The sequence below is a fragment of the Watersipora subatra genome, chromosome 6, assembly GCF_963576615.1.
Source record: "Watersipora subatra chromosome 6, tzWatSuba1.1, whole genome shotgun sequence".
NCBI lineage: Eukaryota > Metazoa > Bryozoa > Gymnolaemata > Cheilostomatida > Watersiporidae > Watersipora > Watersipora subatra.
Window position 1 is genome coordinate 6,589,522 of NC_088713.1, and position 13,756 is coordinate 6,603,277.

At 36.1% G+C, this 13,756-nt stretch overlaps 1 protein-coding gene across 2 annotated transcripts; it reads right to left on the reverse strand.

The window, feature by feature from the left end:
* Window positions 1-1,259: 1,259 nt before the first annotated feature.
* LOC137398620 (achacin-like) lies at window positions 1,260-13,286 on the reverse strand. 2 transcript variants are annotated; one of them, XM_068084786.1, is made up of 4 exons: window positions 13,161-13,286; window positions 6,206-6,429; window positions 5,104-6,110; window positions 1,260-1,770 (listed from the first exon to the last, which is right to left on the reverse strand). In XM_068084786.1, the coding sequence occupies exons 2-4, from the start codon at window positions 6,412-6,414 to the stop codon at window positions 1,472-1,474; spliced, it is 1,515 nt and encodes a 504-aa protein (XP_067940887.1). In that variant the 5' UTR covers window positions 6,415-6,429; window positions 13,161-13,286; the 3' UTR covers window positions 1,260-1,471. The 2 variants fall into 2 exon arrangements, with proteins under 2 accessions (XP_067940887.1, XP_067940888.1); XM_068084787.1 differs by having other exon boundaries at window positions 6,206-6,425; window positions 13,161-13,192.
* Window positions 13,287-13,756: the final 470 nt, after the last annotated feature.

Genomic DNA, 13,756 nt, shown 5'->3' on the forward strand with positions numbered 1-13,756 from the left:
ATTACCAGCATGGTTAGTGGCCAACTCCACTACCCGGCAAAACACACAGCTAGTAAAGTTCATCATGGGTGTTATAAGGCCTTCATTAATGCCAGAGGTAAAATGCAGGAGTTGTCTAATTTTAGACCGTAGAATACAAATTATTATCATCTTGAAGCAAGGGAAAACGATACTGTTTCCCTAGCAACACTGACAAATGAAAAAGATCATTGAACAATTATTCGCTATGGGTCATATTTCTGTGGTAAATCATTTTAGCCAAGACAAATTGATTTTTGGCGATTATCAATGGTGCTGGTGTATTTCTTGTTCGCAAGTTAAAATACAGCATCCCACATAATAAATCATCTTGCTGAAACGCAGAAAGTAGGGTTAATCAGTGTAGCATATATTTTGCATTAAAAATACAAATTTAAAATAAAATTATTTTGAAAGGCAGAATTTTTACTTTAAATTTTTTAAACTGAAAATACTAAAAATGTGAAGAAAAAAACTTTGTTACAGAAGAATTAGTAATATATTTATCGATTCGTTTATATTTAAAAAGGAAAAAAACTAATACTTAACGATATTTGTTAGTTAGGTGGTACTAGATATCTTTACTATTTAAAGAAAAATATAGCCTGTGATGAGACTCAACTCTAGTATACCGTGTTCTTAAGTTTGGGAAATTAAACGATAGCTTCGATGAGAAATATTGTATATCGATTGATGGTAATAGAGTAAAAAAATTATGCTCCTCAAATGAAGAAAAGAGTGAATGTAGTGTCTGTTCTACAAATTTTATAGCCAAATGTCTGGAGTTGCACAGGTATTAATAAACAGCTTATGAACAGTGGCAGGTAATGTAGTTGCCTGTCACTTGTCATTAGGCTGGCACATTGCCAATGACTAATGTGAGTGAGCTAGTACTTTAGGTACTTACTAATAACAACTGTAAGAGCAAGCATAAGATGACGTTGGGCCGAACACAGAGCGTTATCTGTATTTTCATCCACATAGCGACATATATCGCCTCAGAACTCAATGCATCTCGCAGAGCTTAATTGGTAAGATATTTGCCTGGCCAACAGGAGGTTCTGATATCAAATCTAACATGAAATGGATATTTCATTCCCAAATTTTAATAGCTATTGCCTGACACACAGAATCACACACAAACTTTAAGGTTTACATAGATAATCCATTAAAGTGAATTAGTTTTATATAAACAGTTTTTATTTCATTATTTAGTTATTTATTTATTTTTATTTCTTTTAAATACATGGTAATGTATTACAATGTATATAATGTATTATAATGTGTATAATGTACCATAATGTAATGAGTAGTAAAATACAAAAACTGACAGAATCTCTCCAAATGCCGTGACCTGTGAGGACATTGGCAATCATTATTTTTGTAACAAAATACAAAAATAATATAATGCTACAAAGATAACAAAATACAAGATGGTGTAATAGATGCAGGGTTATGGGGTTAGAGACAAAATGGAAGGCACATAAGGAGTCAGTTCAAAATGGCTGGTAAGGATTCTTTCAGAACTAAGGAGGGCAGCCTCCGACCACCCGCTGTACATCGCAGTCTTGGTGCAAACAGGAAAAACATCTCCGGCTATAAAAAGTGGGGTGTCACGAAATGGCTGGAGTGCCTCCCACTGAAGCTTGTAAGTGTCTACACCGACTTTAGTTCTGGTGTGCGCGCAGTCGATGAGACCTGAGCTCCAGTCACCCGCGACAGCGCATACAGGTGCTGGTACTTGTGCCATTCCTTCAACGTAAACATTAACTTAGATCTCTCATACAATATCCTTGAACATATCAATAGTTTGTGAATCTGAACTGGTATGCAACAGAAACTTGGTAGCAAGCTATCTGTGAATTCTCCAGCGAAAGGCATCTTGTAAAATGTGAAAATGCCTCAAGTAGAAATGAAAATCTCTCAATGTATGTTTCAAGATGTCATGTATGTTAATCACATACGTGACATCTTGCTACATGTCATGTATGTGAGTAACACCGTGGTACCAATAGACCACAAATTCCTTATCGATATACTTTGGGCTGTCGAATACATTAGGCGCTCGAATTTATGTTATACCAACAGTAAAATACATGTAAATTGTTTAGTCTGTTCCAAGATCTTTCCAGACTCACGTCCTTGCCCATACAAAACGAAAAAATTTGATTTAATTTTTTTAATTTGTAGGCTGTACCGTAATTGCAGCATTATTGATTATTGATTATTGGTTTTCATCAACAACTTTTCTCTTTATTCTAATCAATCTCATTTTTATAGACGATTATTACGATAATTTTACAATAAGTTGATGGGGAGCGCACATCTTCGACATTTATTTACAACGACTTGCTTATTGTTTCTATATAGCAAAGTCTATTCTGCAAAGCAAAAATAATAATAAATATTTTATAAAACTACAATAAAGCAAAACAATAAACTATTTTTACTGTAAAAAAAGCAGTAGGCCTACTAACGGTTTGTCGTCTATCTGTAACCAGGAATCAAGGTTAGAATAAAAGAAAGCTTTCGACGATACTCCAACTTGTGACATTCAGATTGGTGGATTGACGCTGTAACACCTGCACCAACCAATCGCCTTTAAAGGTTGACTTGCAACAAAATTCACATTACCGTTACTTGATATGAAAAGATTCACCATGTCTTACTCTGTTGTGTTGCAGGTGCAAAATATGTGGAAAGGTGATTACAGGCTCTAAAACGCTCAAAAACGAACAGAAAATCGCAGCTACACGAGACCGCCATAGTTTGGATTCCCTTTCCAAAACGGCTCAAATGTGATGTAGCTGTGAGAGATGGTTTCTGTTTACACTTTCTCGCAACCTTAATCGTCGAAATATTTTCACAAATATACTTCACGCATTCAATAAAACTATGTCTATTGTTCTTACGCATCTATTTTATTGTCATCGTAATGCTGTCACTTTTAGCAGTGATATCTTATAACTTACCGTAAAAATTCGTTTAATTTTTTAGCCTTAGTTTGAAGGAGTACATATCATTGTCTGATAATCATGACGAACCTGTTGGTCACTTGTGATAATCGAAAAGTGCTGCAGAAATTATTTACGAAGTATTGGGTCACATGATCAGAATACGACTTGCCAATTAGACCAGGCCGAAACAAAACTGTAAAGTAGCGGGCATCTATATTTGATACTGGTTCTTCGGTAAAACCCGAAGTGTTTGTCATATACTAGTGCTACGATAAGTTTTATATTGAGCTTTGTATCGGCCTTTCAATTCACGTGAGAACATACGTGACAAGACGATAACCAAATTTCGTGGTTGCGTCATCAAAATAAAGAGATTCCAATCTACGACGGCTTTTCGTTTTTGAGTTTTCAAGAGCTTGTAATCACATTTCCACATATTTGGCACTTACAACACAACAGAGTAAAACATGGTGAATCTTTTGATACCAAATAACTGTAATGTGAATTTTGTTGCAAGTCAACCTTTAAGTATTTCTGAACGATTGCGCAGCTACCAATCCTTTGTTTTGTCAACACATCTGACGATCTATCACGGCGAATTAAAATTTCTTGGAAGTTGGATATATAATAGAAATAACGGATAATGCATGCCGTTTTTTTTCTCGCAAGTGTGGCGAAATAATTTAATATTCAAATTGAATTTGATACCTCACCCGACTTGACACGAAGCAAAAACTTCACATAAACTCTTTACGTTATCTGAAATTTACATTATAGAAGGTACTAGCTGTACTACCCGGCGTTGCCCGAGTAATAAAAAAGTCTTTGTACAAAAATTGATTTGTATTTAATATATAACAACATTTGCCGTTCTAACTTTCAAACTACATATCATGAGAGAAGTGTTTTCTGTAGTTGAAATAAATTAGGAGAAAATAAAAACAACTGTAAAGGTTTTCAAACTTTGTCAAACAACTGTAACTTTAAAACTTCCTATCATGAGAAAAAGGTTTGGGGCAGGACAACTAAACTAAAAATAAATAAAACAACTGTAAAGGTTTTTAAACAGCTTTAAGTTTAAAAGTTCTTAACTTGAAAGAAGTGTTTCGCTAAAATAAATTAGAAGGAAAAATTGAAATGTAAAGGCATTTAAATGTACAACCATTAGCAAGTAATGGCTAAATATAGTCTATTTCGCTATGATTACAATGAAAATTATTTGGTATATAATAATGATTTCAATTTGTTTCAGTGTTGGCATGCGAAAATATCATAGGCTATAATAGACGTACACAGAGTGGTATAGAAACCCATTGTCATTATCTAATGCAATCCCCTCCTGGTAAAATTCATCATTAAAAATAGTACCAAAATACTATGTTAACCTTAGTAACTATAGGTACCTACAATGACTTTAGTGCACTTTGTGGTTATGATATGCAAAATAGTACGGTATAACATCGCAATGTACTATGCGCAGAGTTCTTACCTTCGAGACAAACGTGTAACATAAACACTGAATCTAACTTAAATGAATTTAGATTACTAAACACAAACTTGAAGAAAGTTTTAGCATGGATTTTAGTAACTTCAAACTTTTAACAAAAGTTTTATTTTACTATTTTATTATATTTTTATTTTAACGGATACCAGATATACATGTATATGGATATATAACGATATATGGATAACTCACCATGGCGAGTTCAGCGACGTATATATTTTAATAACGTACATCATATGATCGCTACACAGATCGCCAAGTTTAAGGTTCGAGATAAATTATTACCGTGAAGCGGAACAAATTTGCCCTAACGAAAAAAGACGAAAAAGCATCGTGTTGAGTATAATTAGGTCTTAAAATATTTCATAACAGGGGCATCATAATGCATGGGCGCAGTGCTAAAATAATTAGCATTTGCATACGGTATACGAAAAATGATCACATTATTGATCAATATGACGTTGTAGCTCAGTGGTAGAGCGCCTGGATAAGGAAGTGATTTCAAATCCATCAGAAAGAGGAATGTTAATTCCAAGATTTTAATAGCTATAGCTGGAACGACAAACATACCAACTTTGAGAAATATATATAGATATAACTAGCGTTTTACCTTCCTCTACTCACCAAAGACAATGGCCAACTGTGACTGAACATAGTCCACTAGTAGCTGACTTGGAACTAGCTCTGCAGGTACATTTCCACAAGTATTGGTGAACTTGGCATAACCTGGTTGGTTTAATCCTTCAAACACATCTGTGTGACGCAGGGTAAATGTAGCAAGCAATGTAGCGTACTTCTCTTTTTTTCCTTTTCTTCCAAAAGCGATAACGGAAGTGATTGTTCGATCCGTAAGGACCGAACTGGCGAACAGCCCTTCCTGCTCCCACCAAGGAGTATTGTAGCTTAGGAAAACTTTAAAAGCCGGAACGCGAAATACTTTTCCGAGCAAAGCTTGCAGCTGCGTTGTTCTGTTTTGCGGACTATCCCATGACATAAGTTCAAGGCCACGCAAAGAACAAGCTAAAATCACTTTCTTAGCTGTCATGCCAGTAGAGTTTGATGGTTGGTCCCTATACACGGTAAAGTCAGAGTTATCCTCTTTTATCCTGCTCACAAAGTAGTTAGTAGCAAGAGTAACATTTGATGACTTGCTTAATTCAGCTACGAGAGCATCTGTAAGCTTCTCCATACCATCAGAAACGCAACAAAAGTTTTCATTCCGATCACCCTTGTTACCCAAACGATAAAGTTGCAGAAAAGCGATCGTTTGTGAAGTCGAATAATACACATTGCCTCTATGCATCACTTCTACATTGCGAGCTAGAGAAAGGTACTGCGTCTGTACCATATCTTTAGCGAGTTGGCCAGTCTCAGAAACTTCTGCCTCACATACATTACCATTAGGAGGTGTCTCCAAGGATATATCTTGATCTGCCGGGGGAAAATACTTGAGGTCTTCATCACTGATGGAGTAGAGGTCAATGAGGTCTTCGATCCCATTTAAACGCTTGTTTCTGAAGTTGTCCTTGCATGCGTTTTTGGCCAAATCTTCTGCCGCAAACATGGGCTCCACCGGCAGTTCAAGATCTTTTATAAGTCGGGCCAAAACATGGTGTTCCTTTGGCAAAAACCTAGTAGCAAATCAAACAATTATGTCTTTTACCTTATGAACAATCAAGCTGTTTCTTTTAACACAAACTAGTAGAATGTGTTACTGTGTTTTTACCTCATGGCTCCAAGATCTGCAGGAAAGTTCCCAGGCATGACGCAAGTCCGAAATCTTCCACCAAACCGTGGGCTAGCCTCTAGCACAGCTATTTTCAGTTCAGTTAATTTGGAAAGTCGCCAAGCAGAATACAGACCACTGATACCTCCTCCAACAATTATGACATCATATCTTTCCATCTTTGTGTTGTGATGGATGTGAAAAACCATTCATAGAACAGCTACCTGCAAGAAAAAGAACTGTAGCGTGTAAGATGAGGCTACCTAGAAGCAAGAAATATACACATTCTCTACTATAATAAGCCGAAGCCGAGGTTAGAAGTTAGAATATGTGACCCCTTTTAACAGATCTTAATCTCATGACATTCAGCCTGTTAGACTGACACTCTGATGCAGATGCTGGAGGTTAAAATCTTGTTCGATGCAATCTTTTTTCCAACATCCAGCCATAGCTTCAGAGAGGTGGACACGACTCTTATTATAGTCTATATATTAATAGCATGTGTGTTCACTGTGTCACACTCTCCAGATAAAAGATGAAAAAAGTAACCATTAGCAGGATTTGAACTCACGACCTAAATCTTGGTAGGTTACTAATTTAACACCTGCATCAATCAACTACCCTCTGGTGACCAAAAGTAACTATGCACATACTTATTACCTGTGCTTTATTTACATGCCGGAAGATTACTTGGGGTATACTAGACTACCAGAGTACTAGTGTACAATAAAACTTTGTACATGTATACCATATATTTATAGCTAAAAGTTCAGACTATGAAGGTTGACAAAAATTATGTATTAATAATGCCAGAATTTTTGAGTATTTTTATGAGCCAAACCTATCTTGATATTTTTATCCAGATATTTTTATCCAGATAATCATTTAAAAATGGTTTATCCAGATAAATCATTTTTATCCGTGTCCATCAACATTTGACATTGGGAAGAACGGGAAGAACTTCTAAGAAACTTTTATTGTAAAAAGATCGTAGCCCGACCAAAAGTATTTATTTGCAAAGGTCAATTTATAATAATTCTACATCTGAAGTTTTTGAAATACGAAATAGTATTTAAACAAAAATTCGTTTTGACTAACTACAAAGTAATTGTCAACATCCAATAGCAAAATTTTGGAAATTTATTTTAATTAATTCACCAAAATTAACGGAAGACTAAAACCATAGATATAATAAACTTCTGGTTTACTATATCTACGACTAAAACGAAGAAGCCAAAACCAAGATCTGTATGACACAATCACACCTCACCACCGGTATAAGTAGTTTCCTAGCTAGTTTCGTGAGCCTGAAATTTGAGCAAGTTTTTAGAGATCAACTTTTCTTCAAAGATGGCGGAGTTGTCACAACTTGTAGACTTGCCGGTATGTGCCCAGTACATGCGTAGTTTTATTAATACTACAATTAATACTACATCATTTTATTGTGTGTGGTTAGCACTTTGTGTTGTACATATATAGACAAATAGCATGGTTTGTTGTGATTACCTCATAGTTTATTTGATTATGCGCTGTACATGACCATTGTATCACTATGTTTCCATGACATGCACTTGGAGTTGTGCGTATGTTGAGTTATGGTGGTAAGTGTTTCAATGAACATTGTAACAAGACTATACTGCGTCGTTTGTCATTGACCTTAGTCTATTACTTTAAAGGCCGGTTCACACTATATCACCGTTTTTCAGCGTTTCTCTTTTGGCATTCATCGTCGATTATGTGAACGTGAATTGATGGCATCGATAAACCATCGCGAACACGTCGGGAAAGTTTGCAGCTGTCAAACTTTTCCAATATTTCGCCGAGCATTGACAACCTCCTTTCAAATGTGACCCATTTCGGCGATGGTAATTCGCGGTCGCGGATAGAGTGATTTATTCATATCCGCTTATGATAGTCGCTGCGGGACTAGTTTTTGATTCCAGCGCACGAAAACAAAGAAGTTTCTTCGCGAAAATTTAAAAAGATAAATGAAAACACCACGCCACGGAGAATTTCCTGATGCAAAAGCGGATAGTGTGAACATGGTTATCCTCGACGATCACCGAAGTATTGTGGCATCAACCCGAAATACTGCGATATAGTGTGAACCTGGCTTAATTGATGGTCAAGTATTAAGGTAATGAATGACCCCATAAGTCACGTAGGTGTCCTGTCACGCTTGGTATCCATTTGGAACATTAGCTCATTGGAAGTGCTCAAATGAAAATTACTGAGTCTTGAAAATGTTTAGAAGGCGTGTCTGATATTTCAATGTGCATCATTTGCAAGCATGATGGAATCGATAAAAGTTTGCCAACTTGGCAAAACTCACTTAGCTTGCGGATTTATGACGTTTCCATGATGCGGATTGGCTCAAATTCGTGAATCATCCGAGTCATAGAAACATAGGGATTGACTCGTTGAGCATTTTTCATGCATGATTACGCCATAGATATGGAATGCCCTAGTCAATTCAAAAATTTTCTGGAAGTTTTGTCTTTGTTTATGAGCAGGTAGTCAAAATAAACCAAAGGCAATAATTTGCGGAGACACCATATATATATATATATATATATATATATATATATATATATATATATATATATATAGGATCATGGCAGCCCAGGAGCAAGTGCTCCCAACAAGGCAACTCCAAACGAAGATCTATCACACTAGAGACGATCCTAGATGCAGACTGTGCAAAGATGCACCTGAGACCATCCAACACATCATCAGTGGATGCAGACAGCTAGCAGGGAACGCATACACTGAGCGGCATAATCATGTCGCAGGTATTGTGTATAGAAGTCTTTGTGATGAGTATGGTCTTAATAAACCACAACACTGGTGGGAAGCTCCTGGTAAGGTCAATGAAAATGACCGCGCTAAGATCCTCTGGGACTTCTACATCCAAACTGACAAGCATGTCCTAGCAAACCAACCAGATATAGTGGTGGTAGACAAGGAGAACAAGAGGGCTACTATAATAGATATAGCAGTACCCAATGACTACAATATAGCCAGCAAAGAAAAAGAAAAGGTAGAAAAATATCTCCCTCTTGGAGAAGAAATTGAAAAATGCTGGAATGTAAGAACAACCGTAATCCCAGTAGTCATTGGGGCACTGGGCGCAATAACACCGGCGCATAAAATGTGGCTTGCCCAAATACCAACAACAATCAACTCAGGTGAGTTGCAGAAAAGTGCGCTATTGGGAACAGCTAAGATCTTGAGACGAGTGCTCAAACTCCCAGGTCTCTGGTAGGAGACCCGAGTTAGAGCAGAATTTACCACCCATACGGGGTATCCGGGGTGAGGAAACAATTTTTTTTTTATATTTCTCAAAGTCTGTGTATCCGTGTGTCGGAAATCCGGCTATAGATCCTAATATCTTGAAACCAATATTCCATGCCGAAGAGGATTCGATCTCGGACCAAGCCGTTCACTAGTCTTACGCCTAGCTTACTGGACTATGGAAGTCGAATTGCTAACCTGCCAATATAAGGCATTAAATCAGAGCAATACCTAACTGCTTTACCATGACGCGGGTCATAGCATAACGTCACGAGAAGCTGTTCGCTCACATTATTAAACTGCCTAATAGCAAAACTCTCACTACTTCTCATTGTTTATAAGACAAAAAACTTTTCTCATGATATGTAGTTTGAAAGTTAGAATGGCAAATGTTGTAATATGTTAAATACAAATCAATTTTCTGCCCAAATACTCTTCTATTACATGGGCAACGCCGGGTGGCACAGCTAGTATATATATAAATTTAGTTCAACGTTGTTCATCTTATTAACCGCACATTTGGCTAGAGACAACTCTCCACCAATTACCGTACTTTTCGGACTATTAACCGCACCTTTATATAAGCCGCCTCTGCTTTATTTAAAAAAATGATAATAAAACAATACATAGGCCGCACCTTTGTATAGGCCGCAGAACTCAGTACGGTGATTTTTAACATGGCAGCAACTTTGCTAGTTAAAACGGTAGGCTCTGTTCCATATTAACTGACGCTTTTCAACCCAGTGCCTAACGGAACAGTACTGTTAGGAATTGTTTCATTTTTCTTTCACCACTAGAGGCGCACTAACCGAAGATTCTGGTTGATGCACCCTAGCGGTGAAAGAAAAATCCACAGAATAGCTGCACCCTTATATAAGCCGCATGGCTCAAAACATCAGAAAAAAGCAGCTAATAGTCCGAAAATACGGTAGACACTTAACAGATTTATGTGCCAATACTTTGATAAGGGTAGGGTGTCAGGGTGGCCTAGTGGTACTGTCTTCGACTGTTAATCATGGGGTTGGTGGTTTGAGCCCTGCTTAATGCTGATCTGACAAAAAGCTCTCAGCAAGCTTTCAACCCTAAATTCAACCTCTAGACCACAACTTGGAAGCCCTGTGCACCCCACTGAAAACGTGGGCATGTTAAAGATCCACCTCTATCCTTCCACATTGGGGAGCAAATAAAATGGCTACCTGGCTCTGTCAGACTGGGCGCGTTGCACAATGCATCCCTTTAGATTAATCCGACAGTTCCAGAAGAAGCCCTATCAAGGTGTTAGTTCTACCCAAGGTAGCTTATAGAAAACTAGTGTAGAACACTACCAAGCACTGCCACCACATGACATAAGCATGCCATTACTACATTCATCAAAAATGGCTTACTCAAATGGTCATTACAGTGAATAGCAATTTGTTGCCCAAACATTTACTTGAATCACCTGCTTCTGAATTAAATTATCCAAATATTTCTTAAATTCATATTCTGCCAAGAATTTAGGGTAATACATTTTGTTAAGATGAAATGAAAATGAGGTCAGAGGTCAGAGGTCAATCTTAACACAGAATTCACCAAACTCTATGACGTTCTCTAAATTAGTAGAACTAACACTTCTGTCAGCAATGAGTATTGATAATAATCAGCCAGCTCTCATAGAGGTATTGTTTGAGCTAACATCTATTACAATAAATATGGAGTTTGTGTCTATCTCTTTTCTAACTAGTCATAGAGTTTTGAAAAGCTGTAGATCAGAGACTCAAAATATTCAAATGTAAGAAATGAGACCAACTCTACTAATAATGGCACTTTTGGAAACTTTATGAGGCTGGGTTATGTGTGACATTCAGATGCTAATAGTAGAAGAATTACAGTAGTTTTAGTGTTAGTTGAGGTACATGATACTGTATTGGGTTATGTGTGATGTTCAGATTATAGTAGTAGAAGAATTACAGTAGCTGTTGTCTTAATGCACATGTTACTGTATTGGGCTATGTGTGACATTGAGATTTTAAAAACTGGAGCAGATAATCAATAAAATCAGATGAATAGTTTGACATATAACACTTAAAATACCTTTCTCTGTCAAGGGAATAGATATTAGGTGGATCATTGTTAAAGCGGCTATCAATATTACTTTCCAAAACAATTGTAAGGAGTTGTCTGCAACTTGTTTATAACACGTAAGCTTGAATGAGTTGAAACCTGTAACTGCCACATTGAAAATAAAGACACAAACTTGTCTAGTTAAAATGCCCGCTTGTCTATCTATCTGTTTGTATATTTTCTAGAATTTTAAATACTTTAACAGAATTCACTAAGATTATAGCAATACATTTTAACAAGAAGTTATGTAACGCTTATATAAGATAAGTATTGAGTTTGAAAATGATCCTTGGTTTTGAGTTTTGGTTTAATAAAAAATATCAGTCTTTGAACAAAAACTAAAAATGACAAAAATTTTTATTTAAAATTTGCAACACTGTTTTTATACGATTCAAGAAAAACATTAACCTTTTTACTCATGTAAAAAGCTTGCGAATATTTTTTATCAAAATTTATATTAAGAGATATAAAAGAATTCTTTTGACAAATAAATGAATTGACCAAATTTAACCACACTTTTATCAAGTATGGAAAAATACTTAAAGTTTTGAAGATTTTGTTTACGCTGTCAGTTTCTATGGCTACTTTGCTTCTGTAACATATTCATAAAATGAACTTCTGGAAAAAGATCTGCTATTAGTACTTCTTTAGTTCATTTAGCTCAAGTTCATGAACTGCAGGAAGAACTCAGGACAACGAACAGCTCTGTCATCTTCTCTAAATAGTATTGAGTTAGACTGGTTATTTGGGCTAGCTTAAGTCAAATAGTCGTTAACAGGATAAGCTATTTGCCATCGCGTAGTTATGTGAATAACCTTTAATTGGAATATAAATCTGGTTATATAAAGTTATCTGAATAAAAAGTTATCCAAATAATAATAGCTATCTGAATAAACAATCTGAACAAAATTTTGTTATAAACGAATTGTCTAGATAAATTTCACTTATATACCATAAAACCTCTAATTGCACGCCACCTCTATTTGAACGCCATGTATATTTGACCACCGCTATGGGAGAAGGGGTAAAAAATAGAGACCCATGACATTCAATTAGAGGTTTTACTGTAGTTATCTCAATAAATTCTTATCCAAATATCGCTATCTGAATAACCCCGTTGTTATGTGATCATAGACATCGATTAACGTGTAACCTGTTAACCTGCTAACAGGATCACTGACTGTACAACTTGCACACTTTAGACCTCCACAATACTAAATACTTATTTGGTTTTGTGAAGTTATAAGTATGAAAAATATTGATATTTTTAATATTTATTGAAATATTTATTGTCATCAACTAAAAACTCTTGCGTTCTAAAAATAGATTGAAGCCAACTAATAGCAAACTTTGACTGACCTAGATAATGCAATTTAATATATCTGGACAAATTATTAAACAAAAAATAACTTCATTGCAAGCGGTACTTTATAATTGAATACCATATTATGGTATTCAGACTTACTAAGTAAAAAAAATCTATTACTGCTGCCAGAACAAATACAGCCATTTAAGGTGGCTGACACTGAGAGGAAATGAAAATATACTGGTGCATTACCTTTATGAACGTTTTTGATGCTTCCTGCCTAAACGAACCTTCCGTCTCTGCCCAAATCTTTATAGTGTTTAGCGCTTGACAAACTTACGAACCTGTTAGTGTCAACGAGCGCAGTGTCAAGTGTAAAGATATATATACTAAGGAAAGACTAAGATTGTGTACGTAGGTAGACGTGATGCATGGGTGAGTGCATGCATGCGGCTCATCTGTCCTGACAAGTGATTAAAGAATTTTAATCTAAATTTATGTTAGGTCATAGGATCATAAGCCGGATCTTGTAATTAACTAAGTTACAAGTTGTGCTCAGACTGCTAGAAATAAACACACACCTGTGACTAAACACTTTTTACTGCTAGTTGGTAGATGAAATTCATTTTGAATTTCATCACTGTTAAAGGTACTGTCTGAACTCACTCTTACAGTGTGAGAAAAAAGATTGTAACATGTGAGGGTTGAACTCATGAAATTCAGCATCGCCACATACAACTATAAGAGCTGTGTCTGTCTGTCTGTCTGTCTGAACTCACTCAGTGTATGAAAAAAGATTGTAACATGTGAGGGTTGAACTCATGAAATTCAGCATCACCACATACAAC